The sequence below is a fragment of the Petromyzon marinus genome, chromosome 39 (assembly GCF_048934315.1).
Source record: "Petromyzon marinus isolate PM22_M1 ecotype Great Lakes invasive population chromosome 39, UKy_Petmar_22M1.pri1.0, whole genome shotgun sequence".
NCBI classification, from domain to species: Eukaryota; Metazoa; Chordata; class Hyperoartia; order Petromyzontiformes; family Petromyzontidae; genus Petromyzon; species Petromyzon marinus.
Genome location: NC_133705.1, coordinates 8971354 through 8992064, shown reverse-complemented (window position 1 = coordinate 8992064; position 20711 = coordinate 8971354). Strand labels below are relative to the sequence as shown.

Genomic DNA, 20711 nt, shown 5'->3' with positions numbered 1-20711 from the left:
GACTCGCCTTCTTCGCCGTGTCTCCTGTCAAACTTATGTACCGCTTCTGGTTGTTGGCATTGGCGCATCCTTAGGAGTGGCATTGTTGTGCTAGCAAGGCATCTCGGGAGATGGGTCCACGTGCTTTGCTTCTCCTGATCAAGCACCACTGGTCGGTGTTGTGTAGAATCCACCCCCTGCCACCCCACCATGATTTCACGAGTTGCATCTGGCGAGACCCACTCTCTTCACTCCGTTAATGTGGAGTGCGCGACCTTCTTGTGCGTTAGTGTAAATTTCCACGCGGACATGAATATTAATGAAGAGGGGGGGGGGGCTCTTTTGCAGTGACGTCACGCACGGATGTAGCACTGTGCTGCGTAGACTTATTTTTTTACCGTCACTTTCTGTAAAGAAACGTCATATTTGAAGCGACTTTGCGTAATAAATTGTTTCATTCAGCTCGACCTTCCTCTGCGTTATGGTAAAACTCCACCCACTCATGAATATTAATGAGGGGGGTGGGCCTCATGTGGAGTGACGTGGGACGGACAGACATTTCTGGGTGATTATAGTAGGTAAATAAATATTGGTCGCGAAAGCCTACGTGTTAAACTGAGAAAGCCACTTTAAAATATTCATTCTCCTCAGGCCCCAAGTTGCAAAGTCTAGTCTACAACTTTTATTTTCCACGCTTACCTCTCTACTCGCCTCTCTAATTATGCGTTCTAAAGTAGGTGCCTTCGCCTGAAACGTTGCCTATAATATATTTTAATTTTAAGGCCACAACACAGTTTTGTTATTCACGAGTGTTGCGTTTATTTTCGTGTATTACTTGTGCTCTGTGCACCACTGCTAATACAGCAGCAGCAACATCGCCACGTAACGTGTGGAACGTGTGCGTGTGTGTGTGGAGAACCATCCACACACACACAAACACGTTATACATCACAGGCACAGCGGCCGGTGAGTGGAACACTCCTCGCCACTGTCTGTATACATTCGCTGAGTGGCCGCCGTCAATGAAACTCACTCGCTCAAACTCGTCCAAATGCTTACTTGAAAGTCGCTTACTCACAAGCTCACCGTTGGAGGAATAACTCGGCATAGTATTTATTTTATTTTGTGATGTAAAACACTTTGAGTACCTTGTAGAAAGGTGCTTTATACATGTAAATTATCTTTTTTATTATTATTATAGCACAATGCATTAACCACTGCGCCACCGCTCCCCCATTTAGCTCATGTACCACTGGCCTATGGATCTAACACATTTCTGAATCTCGAGACAGAACCGCAGGCGTGGCTCCTGGTTAAATCAAAGCGTGTGGAATTAAACTGGTGTAGAAATGTGAGATTCCGAACCGTTGAACCCAGGCGGACGCGGAGAGCGTTGGCATCTTGCACGGCGCGCAAGGATTAACAAACGTGGACGTTCTTTAATAGAACGTGGCGGGGGAATCGGTGAGGACGTCATTGGGAAATGGAGGGTTCCGTTGGGTAGGGTGGGGGGTCTGCAGGGTGGGGGAGGTCACCGAGACGGGCATCAGAGGGGGGCACCCAGAAGGTCAGCGAGCCGAGGACTCGAGCCACACGTGTCTGTGTTTCGTCTCTCTCTCTCTTAAATGTAGTTCAACCTGATGACGGTTGCTTATGTTGCAATCGATACATCGTACTTTATTATGTAATTTATTTTCTTTTTACGTGACTTTACCAAAATAACCCAAGACTAATTCCTGCCAGTCACGAAAGCTTCAAATCAAGTTTGATGATGATCATTGAAACCCGACATAACGCACCTCGGGGGTCAGTTGGCGATTGCAACGGTTGCCCGGGCCTGGCAAAAGGAAGCAACGGCGAGGTAACGGTGACCTCGGCTGACGTCTTGACCTCGACGCATATAAATACAGTCGGTAAATGTGCTTCGTTACAAAAGAATAGATGGATGGATCGATCCGACGCTTCAATTAAACGAGACTGAGAAGCCATGGCAGGCTGACATCTTGACCGAATGTTCGAAATATTAATCTGGCGGGTGCAATTAGCCCCCATTACCCGGATTGGCGGCGGGAACATCGGGGGAGTTTGTTGTCGCTGAAAAGGACGACGGGCATGACCGTTTGCGAGCGAGTGAATGAGACACCCACGTGTGTTTTTGATCTGTCCGCGCGAGACCCACGGATACTAGGGAGACGCATCGATCGACTTGGCCCCCTCACTTCCAATTCGAGGGAGATAACACTCCGAGGAACGCAGGCGACCCAAAAAAATGGCTTCGGCGCATCTTTCCCGACACTCTTGTATTTCTGAAGAGGTCGTCCTAGTTTGGGGTTCACCACTGAATTCTGACAATCGTAAATATATCAGTTTGGCTTTTTGGCGGCTTTTGTCGGGGCTTTGTTGCGCACGGCACGTTGGAGCTGCGTGATGTCACGCATTCTTGTAAGGGGCGAGGGGGCTTCTTTGTGTGGATAAATTTAGACCCAGGGTCATGGTTCGATTTGAGAATCAATTCTAATAGTATCTCGGGTTTTTTTTTAAACCTTCTCATTTGAATTTGATCTTCCTTGTTCTGTATCGTCTGCGCAGTCGCGTTCGATTCCATCCCTACCAATCGTATAGCGCGATCGTTTTATTTGCATAAATTGTGAATAATTGATTCTCACACGCGCACACATCAATCCGCGGACGGCGATTTGTTACATTCCCAGTTTTACGCCAGCGGTGGCCATAAATAATTGTTCCTTTTTAGATACGGACACTGTTCATTAGTATTGTACTCGTATTTAAAAACACGTCCAGCATGAGGAACGTGACCCCGCGGGAGAAACCGATACGATCATAACTAACGAAGGTGGGTCAGAGGTCAGATTGCTGAGCTGGCACCGTTGAGAGCCTAGGTTCATGACCAGGCAGCTGCCCACGATGAAACCGGATTCTCCAGTGTCGTGAGTTCATGGTCTCAGCCCAGTCCCCAATGATCACAACAGCAAAAAAGTCCATCATATTAAAGTTGTTTTTTTGCAATTACATTGTTGTCTAAACTCCCGCGCTGACAATGACAAATATCGGTTCGGCCATCGTGCCGTCAAAGTTATGTTTCCGTAAGAGGTCAGTGACTTGAAGAGATTTCAGGGGCAGCTCTGCAATATCGCCTTCTGCGGGCCGTTCTCAAAAAACACACGGCGGCGAGGCACCGCGCTGTTTGAGAGTTTTCCGAATTTCCCGCCGCCCACTGCAACTGCGATGCCCTAGCCTGCCGCGGTGACCTCTGTCTTTGTTCGACGGCGGAGCCAAAAGCCGCTGCTGCTGCGAGGATGACCGGAGTGTCGCGTGATGATGGTTTATGCTCCTTGACGAGATCAGCGAACTATTGTGGTTCATTTGTGTCGAGCGCTTTGTGTGTGTAATGAGTGCGACACTGACTGCCCCATACACGCTTTGATCAATCATCTGGGAAAAATACCTTAAATTACCTTAAGCGCAAGCCCCCCAAACTGCAAATGCGATGCCCTAGCCTGCCGCGAGTACGCAGTGACCTGGGAACGTCAGATTGAGGCGCAGCTTGAAATCTTTACCTAAGAGCCTGATATGGCATGGAAGCGCTCATTAATTTTGTTTGTTTGCTTGAATTTACACGTGGAGATACAGAACGGAGGTCTGTTTTCCATAATGGAGGTTTTTGGGTTAGGTCGCGTGAGTGTCAATGTGCCGTTAACACGCCACCACCTGACACAGCCAATTAGTTAGGTTTGTCAACGAAAACAAAACGTGCCAATTGGTTTACTACTTCAGCCGACCGGTGTGTTGGAGAGTAAATCCACAACATAATTACATCCAGCAGCATCCGGAGATTTTGGCAGAATTGTGGATTCCTTGTCTCGTGTATGGCATTAGAAGCTCCCACGGGAACAAAACTGGGGAGAAAGTCTCTTAGAAACGAAGGGAGGGCTTTGACACTCACTCCTCCGTAACTTAAATTGTGAAATAAAAAAATAACGTTAATATTAATAACAATCATTAGGCTAATGGAAGAGCGTCGTGTTTTTATTGCAAATCAATAAGGAAGGCCGTGGGAAATGTAATGTTTTTTGGTTTCGCAGGAATTAATTTTGTTTTGTTATCTTATTCGCGTGTTTAATCTCATTTCGTCGTTTTTGTGAGCGGTGGAGTTCACTGCGGGCCGGTGCGTTCGTGTAGCCCGGCAAGGAGGCACCGGTGCCACATGAAAGTGGAGTTCTTATTAGAGTATTATTATTACTTCAAACCGCTGTTCCTCCTCTTCCTCCGTTGAAGGAACGTGGACGGCAGTGGCTTTCCTGTGTGCCCGTAGTGTGGGTTGCATGGCAACAATCGCACTCCTGTGCCTTGTCTTTAATGTGTCTCTATGTGTCTCTCTATAACTGCTTTTGTGCGTTTGGTTTGCTGTCCTTCCCCTCGCACCTCCGATTAAAACGTATGGCTACGTACGGTGCAAAAAAAAGTTCAACATACACACGTCTCTATGGGTTTCTAATCATCTTTATTTGTCTCTATTGGTTCACGATACGGTCCATAATTTGGGTTGCATGGTCATAATCACCTGTGGCTTGTCTTCGAAACATCTCGTTGTGTCTGTACATATCTCTATGAGTCTCTGAATCTCTATGTATCTCTACGAATCTCCACGTATATCTGTGTGTCTCTGTGGCTTTGCTATATGCTCCAGGCTCTGGGCTGCATCAGAATCAGCAAGGGTTTTATTCGCCATGAAAGTTCGCACAGACAAGGAATTTACTTTGGCAGGAAGGTGCATAGATTCAACATATAGGAATCTTAAATCTTAAATAAGTGGTATACAAGTGTAACTATACTAAAGGTACAAAGTCTAACTAACACTAAGGGCTAAAGTATGTAAAATTTTGAATAAATGTTGAATATAAAGTAGCTATAAGATACAATCTAAAAATACAAAAATACAATAGGGTAACATAGTGTAAATATGGCAAGGTGTCATTTTGTAGATAAAATGTCAGTGTAAGCCCTTGGCCTTGTTGAAGAGGCCAGCAGCGGATGGGAAGAAACTGTTTTTGTGGCGTGAGGTTTTGGTCCTGATGGACCGCAGCCTTCTGCCGGAAGGGAGAGTAGCTGGAACAGAGAGTGTCCAGGGTGGGAGGAATCGGCCACAATCTTCCTCGCTCGCCTCATGGTCCTCGAGGTGTGCAGGTCCTCGAGGGTTGGTAGATTGCAGGCACGTTCTCAGCAGTGTGGATGATACGCTGCAGTCTGCTCTTGTCCTTGGCAGTGGCAGCAGCGTACCAGACGGTTATGGAGGAGGTGAGGATGGATTCAATGATTGCTGTATAGAAGTGCACCATCATTGTCTTTGGCAGCTTGAATTTCTTCAGCTACCATAGGAAGTACATCCTCTGTTGAGCTCCCTTGGTGAGGGAGCTGATGTTCAGTTCCCACTTGAGGTCCCGGGAGAGAATAGTGCCCAGGAAGCAGAAGGACTCCACAGTTTTGACTGGGGAGTCGCACAGGGTGATGGGGGTGAGTGGGACTGTATTCTTCCTGAAGTCCACAACCATCTCAACTGTCTTTAGAGCATTTAGCTCTAAGTTGTTCTGGCTACACCAGGTCACCAGGTTGTCATCTTCCCACCTATAGTCAGACTCATCCCCACCAGAGATCAGCCCAATGAGGGTGGTGTTGTCCGCAAACTTCAAAGTTTGACGGACAGATGATTAGAGGTGCAGCTGTTGGTGTACAGGGAGAAGAGCAGTGGGGAAAGGAAGCAGCCCTGAGGAGTTCCGGTGCTGATGGACCTGTAGTCAGAGACTTGTGTTCCCAGCTTAACGCACTGCTTCCTGTCAGACAGGAAGTCTGTGATCCACCTGCAGGTGGAGTCGGGCATGTTCAGCTGTAAGAGCTTGTCCTGAAGCAGGGCAGGGATGATGGTGTTGAAGGCAGAGCTGAAGTCCACTAACAGGATCCTGGCGTAGGATGCTGGGGAGTCCAGATGCTGTAGGGTGAAGTGGAGGGCCATGTTAACTGCGTCGTCCACAGACCTGTTGGCTCTGTAGGCAAACTGAAGGGGATCCAGGAGAGGGTCTGTGGTGGCTTTGAGGTGTGCCAGGACCAGGCGCTCAAAAGACTTCATTACCACAGAGATAAGGGCGACCGGTCTACAATAATTTAGTCCTGTTGGCCTTAGCTTTTTGGGCACAGGGATGATGGTGGAGGACTTGAGACAGGCTGGTACATGACATGTCTCCAGGGAGGTGTTAAAGATGTTGGTGAACACCGGAGACAGCTGGTCAGCGCAGTGCCTGAGGGTGGCTGGAGAGACAGAGTCCGGCCCAGCTGCTTTGCGTGGATTCTGCCTCTTGAAAAGTCTATTAACTTCTCCCTCCTGAAAGGAGAGAGTCGTCTCTGTAGTAAGGGTGGGGGATGGGGCCTCTTTGGTGGGAAGGGGTAGTTCAGGACAGTCCAATTGTCATTCAAATCTGCAGTAGAACTCGTTCAGGTCGTTGGCCAGGCGGGAGTCGTTAGTGGTGTGGGGGGCTCTGGGCTTGTAGTTGGTGATCTGCCTGAGCCCTCTCCAGACAGAAGCAGAGTTGTTAGCAGAGAACTGGTGTTATAGTCTCTCTGAGTACAGTCGTTTAGCCTCTCTCACCGCCTTGCTAAATCTGTTCTTTGACTCCTTGAATATGTCTCTATCCCCACTCCTAAATGCTTCCTCCTTCTCCAACCTCAACCTTCTGAGCTTTGCTGAGAACCAGGGCTTGTTGCTGTTGAAGTTCACCTTGGTACGTGTTGGAATACAGCAGTCCTTACAGAAGCTAATGTATGACGTCACAGCCTCTGTGAGTTCATCCAGACTATTGGTAGCGGTCGTGAACATATTCCAATCAGTACAGTCCAAGCACGCCCGCAAATCCTCCACAGCCTCACTGGTTCACTGTTTAGATGTCCTCACAGCAGGTTTACAGAGCTTTAGTTTCTGCCTGTATGCAGGAATTAGGTGGACCATGGCATGGTCAGAGTGTCCCATTGCTGCTCGGGGGACGGCGTGGTAGGCTCTATTGACTGTAGTGTAGCAGTAATCCAGAGTGTTCCCTTCTCTGGTAGGGCATTTAATGAATTGTATGTATTTGGGGAGTTCGTGGCTAAGATTACCTTTGTTAAAGTCGCCAAGTATGATAACCAGCGAATCTGGATTTGCTCGCTCCACACTCAAAATCTGGTCGGCGAGCATGTGTTGGGCCTCTTTAACCTGAGGACCCGGCGGCAAGTAAACTCCGACCAAAATGAGCGACGCGAACTCGCGAGGCGAGTAGAAAGGTTTACAGTTTATAAAAAATGATTCAAGGAGTGGAGAACAATGTTGCAGAATCACTGTGACATCTACACACCAGCCACTGTTAATGTAAAAGCAAATACCACCGCCTGTCGTCTTGCCAGAGAGTGCTATGTCACGATCCGATCTTACAAGATGGAATCCTCCCAGTGGTAGCGCAGTGTCCGGGATCAAATCACACAACACTCACTGTGGCTTGTCTTTGATGTGTCTGTTTGTGTGTCCGTATCTCTATGAGTCTCTATGTATCTCTGAGTTTCTATGCAACTCTACGAATCTCCACGTATATCTGCGTGTCTCTATCGGTTTGCTATATGCTCCAGGGTCTGTGGGTTGCATGACCATAATGGCACTCACTGTGGCTTGTCTTTAGTTACGTTCCATTCGCAGCCTATCAGTCGTCGCCATCCGCAAAATCAAAAGCAACACATCTCTGCGGGCCATGGTGGCCATTGGGTTTGCACGATGAAGGAAGAGCCACGATGAAGGAAGAGCCATTGCTGCCCGCAAACGGCGCCGATCGTTGCATTTGGACCCTCTCCTGAAACAAGGGGGTTAGAGGGCAGGGGCTGTCAGCACGCGGCTCCGGCAGCCGCGTGCAGCGGCTCTCTAAGGGCTGCAGTGCAGCTCTTGAAGTTAGAAGAAGGGACAAAAAACACGGCTGCTCTTGTTACCTTGCTTGCCGACCCCTGACCGTGGAAGTCCAGTTCATCATAGAAGTCCAGTTCACCATGAAAGTCCAGTTCACTATGGAAGTTAAGTTCACTATGGAAGTCTAGTTCACCATGGAAACCCAGCTCACCATGGGAGTCCAGTTCACCATGGAAGTCCAATTCACTATGGAAGTTCAGTTCACTATGAAAGTCCAGTTCACCATGAAAGTCCAGTTCACCATGGAAGTCCAGGTCACCATGGAAGTCCAGTTCACTATGGAAGCCCAGTTCACCATGGAAGTCCAGTTTCACCATGGAAGTCCAGTTTACAGTGAAAGTCCAGTTCACCATGGAAGTCCAGTTCACCATGGAAGTCCAGTTTACAGTGAAAGTCCAGTTCACTATGGAAGTCCAGTTCACCATGGAAGCCCAGTTCACCATGGAATTCCAGTTCACCATGGAAGTCCAGTGCACTATGGAAGTTCAGTTCACCATGGGAGACCAGGTCACCATGGAAGTCCAGTTCACCATGGAAGTCCAGTTTACCATGGAAGTCCAGTTCACCATGGAAGTCCAGTGCACTATGGAAGTCCAGTTTACCATGAAAGTCCAGGTCACCATGGAAGTCCAGTTCACCATGGGAGTCCAGTGCACTATGGAATTCCAGTTCACCATGGAAGTCCAGTGCACTATGGAAGTTCAGTTCACCATGGAAGTCCAGTTCACCATGGGAGTCCAGTGCACTATGGAAGTCCAGTTCACCATGGAAGTCCAGTGCACTATGGAAGTTCAGTTCACCATGGAAGTCCAGGTCACCATGGAAGTCGAGTTCACCATGGGAGTCCAGTTCACCATGGAAGTCCAGTTCACCATGGAAGTCCAGGTCACCATGGGAGTCCAGTTCACCATGGGAGTCCAGTTCACCATGGGAGTCCAGTTCACTCTGGGCAGGGGTCGGCAACCAGCGACTCCGGATCCGCGTGCGGCTCTTTAAAGAACAGCCTCGTGGCCATTGTTTATTACGGACCCGCTGTCTCGTATTCACCCACAGTGCATTGCGGCTCTTGTAATATTTGAGATTTTTGTTTTGTTTTTACGGAATTCGGACAAAACGTAACAACAACAATAATCATCATTGAGTCATCATTGAGTCGGAATATGTTTTGTTGTTGCTATCGCCGGGAATGGGTGAAAAGTTTTAAAGATATTCTTTGGTTCTTTCGGTAAAGTCACGTCGGTATAAAATAAAATAAATCACGACGTTTCGGGTGCAACACATGCGTCCGTCATCAGGTGGGAAAGCACGGACGCTTGTGTTGTGCCCGAAACGTCGTGATTTATTTTATACCTACGTGACTTGACCGAAAGAACCAAAGAGTATCGAGTCACGAAAGCTTAAAATCAAGTCTTAAAGATGCCCCCCCCCTTGCTCTCCTTGCCAACTCTCCTCTTCCCCACCCCCCTTCTACCCGCCTGCTCCGGTCGCCAGCTGCGAGCCCGAAAAATAATTACGTTAAAGTTTTATTTTTGTTCTTTCTAATATCGCAGAGTGCTCCCGACGGGAACCAGGGTGCCTTTTTTCTCGCCGAGATGAATTGCGTGCTCGGGGTGTGCCCGTGTCGACGAGGCGCCGTGATCGATGCGACGAGCGACCAACCCCCCTGCAAGTGCGCGGCGCGCGCGCCAGCCTGACAAAGTGCACGTCGGAGGGAATTTACCAAAAACAAATATTTTTTATATTTTCAAAAACACGTAAAAAACCACACACACACAGCAGACATTATTATGCGGCATGCGTTCAATGGATCCGCGGCCAAACGTTCGCGTCTGTGAATTCGTTTCTTTCCTTCGAATGCGGCCCACGTGGACGGTGGGATTTCAGACTTCGCCAGCCTACTCTCTCTCTCTCTCGCTTCAGCATCATCATCGTCATCAGCCGTGGTCTACAAACAGGCACTGCTACGACATCATCATCAGTACCCGTGATCTGTCCACTGCTGGATGATTGCAAGCACGCACTGCTACGACACCCAGGTTAAAACAATGCAACGCATCTGCAGGTCGTTGCATATTTGAATAAGTGCGTCACCACCATGAGTCGTGGTCTGTGCACCGCCGGACGAAGGGCTCCCCGAGTCATCGCAGACTTTCTCGCAGTCTTGCGATTCCACAATCCATCTGGCTTCCGCACGCCTACCGATTTAATCGCTCCATCTCTGCGGTGGACGTGATTCTTGAGACTGGCACTGAGTGTCTCCTGGGTGAATGAAAGGCATCATCAAGCGAAGTATGTTCGTTTTCCCAGTGGCTGCGCCATACGTTACCTCCGTGCGCCGACGCTGCAGTATTTCACCATATATATATTTTTTGGCAACGTGGGAAAGCGCCGTGATTGAAGTTGACAGCTGATTGAATTTGGAACGTAAATCTTGAATCTATTGTACTCGCGTGTGTGTGCGCGTGCGTGTTTACAGATTCCTTTTTTACCCATTACTGTGATTGCACTCGGAAACAGAGCGTGGATGTGCACAGTCCGTTCGTGGTGTCAATCCACTGCTGGATGAGCATTAGCCTGACTCCGGCTTTCATCGTGTGTTGAGTTGTTGAGCAAGGCTGGGCCAGGATTCAGCAATGACTCAGCACCACCACTTTCCACCCGGGCAGCCAGAGAGCTCAGGCTATCGATATTTTTTGACTTATCGCTCTAACAACAATTACCTATATTTAAGAATGCACAATAAAACGGAAAATACTATTAAGAATAATGAAGCTCTTAATCAATGATTCGCATACTGTTTGTAAAATACGTGGGAGGTGGGCAGGGAAAATATATATTTCTCAAAAGAATGTGACCAGAGATGGCCAGCTAGCTTATAGGTCAGAGGTTAAATTGCTGCGCTAGGACCGCTGGTACTGCTGAGTTCAAATCCGGGCAGCTGCCCGCGATTAAACCGGGTTCTCAAGTGTAGCCGGTTGAAGGTTTCAACTCGGTCACCGATAACTGCACATTTTTTTGTACTACATCTCTTCTTCCTTAGTTTCAAGTTCGCTTGTCCTGGTGAGGCTCACGGCGGCAGCAGCGTGTTGAGTAGTGGCGGTCCACACCTCCCTCTCCCTGGCCACAGACTCCAGCACTACATCACTATACACTACACGATACACTACTACACTATACACTACTATACACTACTACACTATACACTAAACTATACATTACTACACTATACACTACTATACACTACTACACTATACACTACTATACACTACTACACTATACACTACTACACTATACACTATACACTACACTATACACTACTACACTATACACTACAGCAGCGTGTTGAGTAGTGGCGGTCCACACCTCCCTCTCCCTGGCCACAGACTCCGGCACTACATTAATATTCACTATACATTACTATACATTACACTATACATTACCATACCCTAAACTATACACTAACTATACACTACTACACTATACACTACAGCAGCGTGTTGAGTAGTGGCGGTCCACACCTCCCTCTCCCTGGCGACAGACTCCAGCACTACATTAATATTCACTATACATTACTATACACTACACTATACATTACCATACCCTAAACTATACACTACACTATACATTACCATACCCTAAACTATACACTAACTATACACTACTACACTATACACTACTACACTATACACTACTACACTACACACTACTCCACTATACACTACTACACTATACACTACTACACTATACCCTACACTATACACTACTACTTTCTACACTACACACTACTACACTATACACTACTACACTATACACTACTACACTATACACTACACCACTATACACTACTACACTATACACTGCTATACACAGTCTCTAACTCTTCCTGGGGGAATTCCCAGGCGTTCCCAGGCCAGCCGAGCGACGTCGTCCCGCCATCGTGTCCTGCGCCCGCCCCGGGCGTCTTCGCCCATCTCTGAGAAAGAAAACAAAAACCTCGCCTGTCGCGTGCGCCGATCCTCTTTCTCGGCGGCTGCCCGGGTGGAATGAGAGAACGCCACTGTTAACCGCGCGAGATCTCGCTTCCGTGCGGGGCACCGTCTTGCGCGGAGCGTTCCAGAGCAATGGGGTCGTTCATCTCGTGTCGTGGCACCGATAGCGCGAGCCGAATGTTAAACGACAAAAAAAAAGAACGGGACCGATATTTCAGAAAGGGGAACCCCCCCTCCCTCCCCACGCCCGCCCCCTTCTGCCAAAGAGGAATTCAAAATGTGATTAATTTAGTGTAACACTGTACGCCAGTATTATCGATTGCACATCCCAATAACATAACTGCTTTCTGCATCTCTCTCTCTCTAAATACAAATTCGAATATTTATTGGCATATTTTGTCTACGTGACGAACCTTACTCATTGGCTGTGTCATTAGTACTCACGCGACCTAACCCAAAAAACCTCAATTATGGAAAATAGACCTCCGTTCTGTATCTCGACGTGTAAATTAAAGCAAACTAAATTGAACGAGCGCTTCCATGCCATATCAGGCTCTTGGGTAAAAGATTTCGAGCCCGCGCCTCGATCTGACGTTCCCAGGTCACTGCGTACTCGCGGCAGGCTCGGGCATCGCAGTTGCAGTTTGGGGGGCTTGCGGTTAAGGTAATTTAAGGTATTTTTCCCCAGACGATTGATCAAAGCGTGTATGGGACATTCGGTGTCGCACTCATTACACACACAAAGCGCTCGCCACAAATGAACCACAATACTTCGCTGATCTCGGTCATCCTCGCAGCAGCAGCAGCAGCGGCTTTTGGCTCAGCTGTCGAACAAAGACGGAGGTCACCGCATGGCGCGCTTTCTGCCGCCTTCCGATATCAGGAGGCCACTGGAGCTATGTACTTTTAAATCATCTCGATTGAAAACTCGCTTCTTTAGAACTGTTTTTTTTGTGTTCAGTTCGTTGTCCTTCCCCCGCACCTCCGATTTAGCGCGGTTGGCTACGTACGACGCGAAAGAAGATCAACATACGAGCGCAACTGTAACTGTACACTCAACTGATGCCACTGCGGTCTCCCATCAAAGTCTTTTTTGGACTCGACGCGGAGAGATGCGACGACTGTGAGGTGGGATGAGGAGGAGGGCCGGTGCCGCGATATCTCTCGTCCTCTCTCTCTCTTTTTTACGATCAGGGGAAACAAGATGCTCGGCGTAGTCGGCACTTGGCTTCGTTCATCATTTATTTTTTTTATTTTTTTTTCCATTGCTTTGCTTTATGTGCTCCCCCCCCCACCCCCCACACTTTTTTTAAATGAAATATTTAACTATTTTCCCATTGTGAAACAAAATCAATCTGTGCTACTTTCTTCGTAGACACAAACATCAACACGAATAAGCACGCTCTGCTCCTCCTCCATACCCCTTCCCTATCTCTCTACCCCCCCCCCTCTCTCTACCCCCCCCTCTCCCTACTCTCTCTCTACGTCCCCCCCTGCCTCTCGCCCTCTCCCTCACTCTCTAAGTCTCCCGACCTTCGCAAACCTGCTCAGTTGCATTTTTGCGGGCGTCTGGAATTTGCACGCGGTTCCGCGATCTTTATTTATTTCTGATTATTTATTAGTATGACTCCATCGCAGGGCACGCTGTCGTGCGCGCAGATGGTCACCGCGCTCGACTCGCGATGCAGAGGTCACCACTTGGCCTTTCGATCTCCCGGGGCGGGGGGGGGGGCGCGGAGGGGCAATAAAATAATCTCCACCTCCCCCCACCCCCCACTCTACTGTCCACCCAGTAGTATTAATGGGTCAGAGGCTACGATTTGGCGTGCGTTGGCGGGGTAAAGTGTGGGTACTCCGACATCTTCCGAGACGCCTAGCCCAGCGTGGATGAGGAGGCCACATACCAGCCTCCATCGATGCGGCTGCTACTCGCTAACAGCACTTGTGCCCCGTGAGTCTTGTTAAGACTATACGGGGGGGGGGGGCAGTGGCGAGCGATATCTGAACCGGCCCTAGCCCCGACCAGCGGAGTGAAGTGTGACTTTGCCCGGTAATGGACAATATTATTATTAATATGAAAGAGAATCGTAGTGTACGTAAACTCCTACAGTATACATCACAGTAATACACGTTGTGTGTGTACGTTACGGTATGTTGCGTGTATAAAAGTGGCGTTGGCGAATTGCGAAACGTAGTGATAAGAAGCACCTCCATGTAGCGGTTCTCATGTTATTTTACGTTTGCCAACCGCAAAGTTTCCCCACAATTTGCCACTCTGGCCCAGTGATAACGAGGGCTCCGTAAGTACGTGCTTTGTTAAAAAAAACCTTTGCAGAGGCAGAGGGAAAGAAAAACAACCCATAGCACCTTCGTCAAGAGCACCACGGCCCCGAAAGGAGCAATATACAGGGTGGCCCAAAAGTCAGGGCACATCAGGTTATCCGTGGGACGGTCTTTGGTTCGATCCCGACCCTGACGTCTACATAATTGTAGTGTGCATGTCTCTCTCCCCGTGGAGAGAGACATGCACAATGCTATACATTTCCACAAGATGATAAGCTACTTCGTTGAGCTATCATTTGTGATAGCCAGGTCGCTTTTGACAAATAAAGCAAAAAATAGTTACGTTTTTAGTTTTTGTTCATTAAAAAATAGGCGTTTGCATTGCCTTTGTGCTGTTCGCATTCTGTAATGTTGATGGTTTAATACTGGTGCAGAGACAAGGCCATAGAGGATGCTGTCTTCGGTGTAGGCCAATCAATGTCAAGGGCAATGCATACATTATGAGCAAAGCATGTTTGTTTTCATGCTTTACCACAGGCATGTGTGGTTGATGCCCACTTGATGCCTTGCAATCGTTGTCAGTATGGTGATTGAACACCTCAACACCTGCATTATATTTTTACGCATAGGGTTATTATATTTATTTGAAGAAATTACATAGGGATATTTCATTGGCATTAACACATGTTCAAACTGACTTCCATCGCCGTGAATGCATGATGAGTTAAATGATCTTTTAAAATGACTCTCAAGGTTACAGATGTACTATTTTACATTCATCAGTTGTCCTTTGTCTCAAGTCCATTCGGGGTTCTTGGTGGTCGCCTCTTGTAGATGACGGATTCGAGGTGACCCCTACAGGAAGAAGAACCATAGAGATGTTAATAATGATAACAAGAGAGAGAAAATATTACATTACAAAAAAATGCCGGTGTTAAAATAAATTAAGTAACCGGTGGCGTAGTTAACGACGTGATCAACTCCTGGGGGCGCGGCAGTCGGTCCGGTTGGGAGACCCCCAATATTTGGTTTGCCTCGCACGGTGCGCTACACCTCGTTGCTGCTCTAATTAAATTAAAATAAAACGTGGAACGTAAATGAAAATGAATTTAAACCGCGTTTTAAACAAGTGCTGCTGTTCGTTTACACGGTTGTCGAAAGCGAATCTCACGGTGGCTGTCAAGGGCCCCCCCCCCCCACAATTCGTAGCTTTGGCCACTGGAGGGGGGGGGGGTGTGGGGTATTTGACCTCATGACCTCCGGGTTGTGAGACATTTATTCCGTACCACTCCCACGGGGCATAGTGAGCGTGGCGCAGCACGATTTTCGCTTGTGAAATTTTCTACATTATGTCCGACCAATCCCCGCGCATACACGGTACAGTGCCCTCACGCTCGACTTCGCCCATGACTTCACGATCTTGGCACGTTAACCCCCCACCCATCACCCCCCCAAGATGTCATCTCCCACGAAGTGAACCCTTTTCCCTCCTCCCTACGGCTGGACTTTGCCCACGAAATTTCATTGTCCCGATCCACATCACCGTCGTTCATTCATTCCCCAAGATGAGGCATCCCCCCCCCCCGCCGCCGCCGAAATAAAAACTCCTAAACCCGGGCTTTTTTCCCTTGCGGCACGGGAATTGACGTTTACCTGAAAAACTTTGCACGCCACTGCCAATTACTGCCGATCAGTTAACCCCGGGGAAAGGGAAAAAACAATAACTCACTGCGTCTCAAGACGGAATGCCCCTGCTACATTGAGGCTTTTGGCGAATTGCATCCGTGAGTTGTTTGGTATTCGTGTGGCAGGAGAAACCCGGAGAAAACCCAGCATTGTGCTGTATACCTCCTGGCCCACACTTCAATGTTGTTGAACTTCTGGGCCCTTCCGGCCCTTTGGGCCTTCCGGCCCTTTGGGCCCCTGGTGCAGTTGCACAGCCTGCACACCCGATAACCACACCGCTGTTTTCACATTTGAGTTGTTTTTAATCTCTCTAGTATTGGTTGTATGTGTGTGTGTATATATGTGTATGTTGACCTGCCAGCGGGCGTTCGACACTTCACGTGGCCTCAAGGTGCACATGGCCTGACACAAGCGTTGTGGTGACCTCACCGCCGCTTAGTGGCGAATGGCGGTTGTTGTTGTGTATGTTGAACTTGTTTTGCACCGTACATAGCCAACCGTGCTAATCGCCTACAACACCTAGCAAACCCGAGTACAGTCGTCACCTCTCCAAGGAACCAACCAGGCACAAACGTGCTTAGCTTTCGACATCCGGGGTGATTTGATCGCAGGCGTCCACGACGTGATGACACATTATAAGTCAATTTGATGATGGCTCTTCTCCATATCAAATAAATGGCCACTGCCCGAAACGTCGCCAATAATGTAGGGTTTTTTTGGGTTTTAAGGCCACGGTGCCATTAACGACCATGTTCAGTTTTAATAGGGTTTTTCCCCTTTTTTCTGGCAACAAAACTGAAACCTTTTTTTACAAGGATTCATGTCTGCATTAACCACAATACCTGCAGTCATAATGCAAACAAAAAACATACTATGATAATATATGCATTGTCCTTGAAACTGATTGGCGTCATGTGGTCGAGCACCAATTGGGTCGAGGCTAAAAAGAAAGCCGTCCCTTGGTGTGGACCAATCAGTTGCAAGGACAATGCATATATTATCATAGTATGTTTTTTGTTTGCATTTTGACTGCAGGTATTGTGGTTAATGCAGACATGAATCCTCGTAAAAAGGTTTCAGTTTTGTTGCCAGAAAAAAGGGGAAAACCCCTATTATTACATTTTGGTACTGGCAAAGGAGGTCTAATGATGTTCAGTTTTGTTATTTGTGCTTGTGCACCAATGCAATTTCACCAAAGAGTTGGCAAGGTGATGTGTCCGTGCATGCGCCTGTACACGGACAGAAGGACAGTTTGTGTGTGTGTTTTTTTTATAAATTTATAATGTGGTGATAAAAGAAATGACCATCGTAAATAAGCACTTATAGGCATTCGTCAATCCGCTGCTGAATGGATGTGGGCCTCCACACGGAGTTCTGAGAGTTGTTTGGCCGCACTTCATCACGGATGGTTGGTGGCTCAGAACCATGTTCAGGTGCTACTCGTCATTGACGATAGCTCGTGGCCGGGAATCAAAATCAGGCCTCAGGTGGTTTCTTAGCGCACAAAGCTTAACCACTGCGCCACTACTCCCAACCCATTGGTAGAGTAATGGCCACATAATAACCCACGCAGGACTGTGTCGTGGGCAGCAGAGGGCACTACAGCAAAATGCATTGCTGTAATGTATCCATGTCCCCCGCATCTACACTTCCCGCCTTAACCAACGCTCACTGACTAGGGTGGTGAAGTATGATGAAACACCCCCCCCCCCCCCAGACCAACACGGAATTAATTCACAGTGCATTGACTCAAGGTTGTGATTGTTACATATATATCTAAATCAGCTAAAGCCTCCCCTAAATCACGTGACTTCTGTGTGGCCACCCCCACTCTGAACCTCTCGCATCAACCAGCTGCCGCCCCCTGTGGAAACAGACTCAGCAGCAGCAGCTTCGAGGTCCTGATCCAGCCTCTTTCTACCATCTCCCCATTTCTCCTGACCTTGTGCTCCCATTCCTCTGTTACATCTTCGACTGTTCCCCATCCCAGAAAAAAAAGGGGTTGCCCGTCATAATACTTATTGTTGTTTGTTTCTTGCAGATGAGTCGACCCTGGATGACAAACCGTTCTCAGCGCCCATGCAAGGTGAGTGATGTCACGAAGCTCGCGAAACCATGGGCGCCGAGACTAGATACACAGCGCGCGCTTTTAACGTACCGGCAACCTCCGTCGACTCCACAATCAACCCCGGAGGCCTCGTATCCCCGCTCGCTGGAGGCTCGGGCACAGGCGGACGTGGGAGAAGGTCCCGATTTGTGAACACCCGAGAGCAGGTGACGGCTTACACCGTCGCTTGCGTGTAAACATCAGGTGACTGGACTTCAACAAGAAATAAGGCGCACACCGCCTTGAGCGTGGGGGACGCGTGCTTTGCTGCGCATTGGATGTCGGCGAACGTACGCGAGGTTGGGGACGCGCCTGAGTGCTGTACGTGCGCGGGTTTCGGGATTCGTGAGCACGAGTAGAAAGTGCATTCACACCGCGCACAACCCTGCGACACTGGAGGGGGGGGGGGGTGGCATAGGTTCATTGGTACAGGATGGTAAATGTGTGACATTCGAGTATCCAACGTTGGGCTGTGCTATGAAACCAATGGTCATTCCGAAATATTTGTCGACCATGCCCCCCCCCCCCACCGCCCGTCTCCACCCCTGCCCCCCGCGGGCACAGGCTACCCCGACATGCTCTGCAGCTTCGGGGTGGTAAATGTGTGACGTTCAAGTACGCAACGTTTTGCTGTGCTATGAAACCCACGGTTTCTCCGAATAATGTTGACTCTGCCGCCCGTCCCCCGGCCACCCCCGCCCTCCCTCTCCACCCCTGCCCCGCCCCCCCCCCCCCCCACCGCAGGCTGCCGCGACATGCTGTGCGGCTTCGGGGCGACGTGCGAGGCCGACGGCCGCAATGCGAGCCGCGGGGTGTGCCGCTGCTCGGCGCGCATCTGCACGGGCCTAGTGGCGCCCGTGTGCGGCTCGGACCACGTCACCTACGGCAGCGAGTGCGAGCTCGAGAACGCCATGTGCTCCATGCAGCGGCGCATCAAGGTCATGGGTCGCGGGCCCTGCGGTACGACGCGCACCGCTCGTCGCCCAACTGCTCTGCCGATCAGTTTTGTTTTTGTTTGGATGTTTTTTCTCTCTCTCTCTCTCTCTCCCAAGGTTTTTTTTTTAATTTCGATCGTGCTATCGGCCGTCGTGCCACGAGGCGTAGAACCCGTTCGGAGCACTCGCAGAGCAGGGAAACTCTCGGTCTTAGACAACGGCCCGCGGATGTGGATATCACAGAGCTTGCCTCTGAGTACCCCTTCAAAGTGATGGCTGGTCTGCACAAGTACGGGGTGGCACTTTCCCACCCGTTCTGCATATATACGCGAGCAATTGTTCGTCACCCGACGGTCAAAGCCGTATATTTCATTCTCACAGCTGGAATTCAGCCGTAAAATTCAGTGCGAAACCAAATTTAATGTGATGGGTTTTTTTTGGTCTAGTAATTCATACCTGTCAACCCTTTATCAGTCCATACCTTATTACAGACCAATTCAGACCTTATTGGTCACCCCGTGCCCTTATAAATGTCAACGTTCATCCCACAAAGTCCCATGACAAGGGAGAAAGATAAGTAGACAAAAAAATGTTTGACCGTATTGAAACGGCTGTACGCCATGTGGACCTGAAAACTCAACTTCTCTGTACAAGAATATGGGGTAAACCGTGTGGCTTGACACGGTATGAGTAATTGGTGACTGGCTGAGACCATTGGACTCACTACCCTTTGAGAACCCGGCTTGAACTTGGATCTCGGCAGTGCCAGCTCAACGAGTTGACCTCACTGTCACGCAGTCGCCCCTTCGCATTTGTAGTCGTGCTGTCAGCGCCGAGTCAAGAGATGAAGAATCCTTTCAAAACTCTTGCCCCGGGCTCCGCGCCCCCCCCCCCCCGCCCTCTGATTGACTGCCGGCCTGTAAATACGCAGTGTGCGGCGTTCGTAAAGTTTTAATTGTGGAAACTCGCCGGTGTTTATGCGTTGTTCCCCGCGCGGAGCCCTTGCCATGGACGTAAGTGGCACTTGCGTTTGGTTAATTGCTGTGAGCAATGCGGTGGGAACCCACCCCTTCTCACACTCCAGCCACACTTTACGCTCGGCTGTTTGAAAAGGGATGAGTTTTTTTCCAGTTGTATTCATACAGGTGTGCTGCACCCAATGCAGGTCCCTGGATTTGATTATCCACGAACCTCATGGGCCGCAACCCTAAACCGCATCCACCACACAAACCATCAGTAGCAGCAGATGTGGACACGTGCTGCACAAATGTTAAATGTTTAAACTCTCCGGCAGTGTGCAGCTGCAGTCACCCAGAACAAAACACGTGGATCATATAACGAAGGCTCCATGCCTGATTCACAAACACGAAGGAGGCATCGTCTCAGCAGCGATGATGCACCGCTCCGCTACTCCTGATGCATTCATCTGGGCTTTTGCTATCAAGTCACGAGATGAAGTGTCCGTGAGGAAAATTTCACAGAGCAGTGAATCGCCCTGTGGCTTATAGAACGGCCCACGGAAGGGGATACTCCAGTACTGCTTTGGAGAACCCGTCAAGTCACATTTGGGGCACAACCTACCTGTACACACTGCGAAAAGAGAATGTTGGTTTTGCTTGACAGTCAAACCGATATTTATTTAGATTTAATGAAGATTATATTTTTTTATATGTAAATGGAGTTTTTTGTTTCTGTGCAGGGGAGGAAATGGAGAAGGAATGACCGGGCCAAGATGTCAG

The 20711-nt window shown here is 48.9% G+C and overlaps 1 protein-coding gene across 8 annotated transcripts in view; it reads left to right on the top strand.

Annotated features, from left to right (window-relative positions):
* The window catches only part of LOC116950497 (agrin-like), a 111688-nt gene that overhangs the window by 34056 nt on the left and 56921 nt on the right, over positions 1-20711 (top strand). For all 8 annotated transcript variants that reach the window (XR_004404035.2, XR_012946400.1, XM_032968296.2 and 5 more), the window contains exons 4-5: positions 17972-18016; positions 18782-18997. Coding sequence is in view for 6 of the 8 variants with exons in the window: in XM_032968296.2 (XP_032824187.2) it covers positions 17972-18016; positions 18782-18997 (261 nt within the window). In the remaining 2 variants the exon portion in view is untranslated. The remainder of the gene's footprint in view (positions 1-17971; positions 18017-18781; positions 18998-20711) is intronic.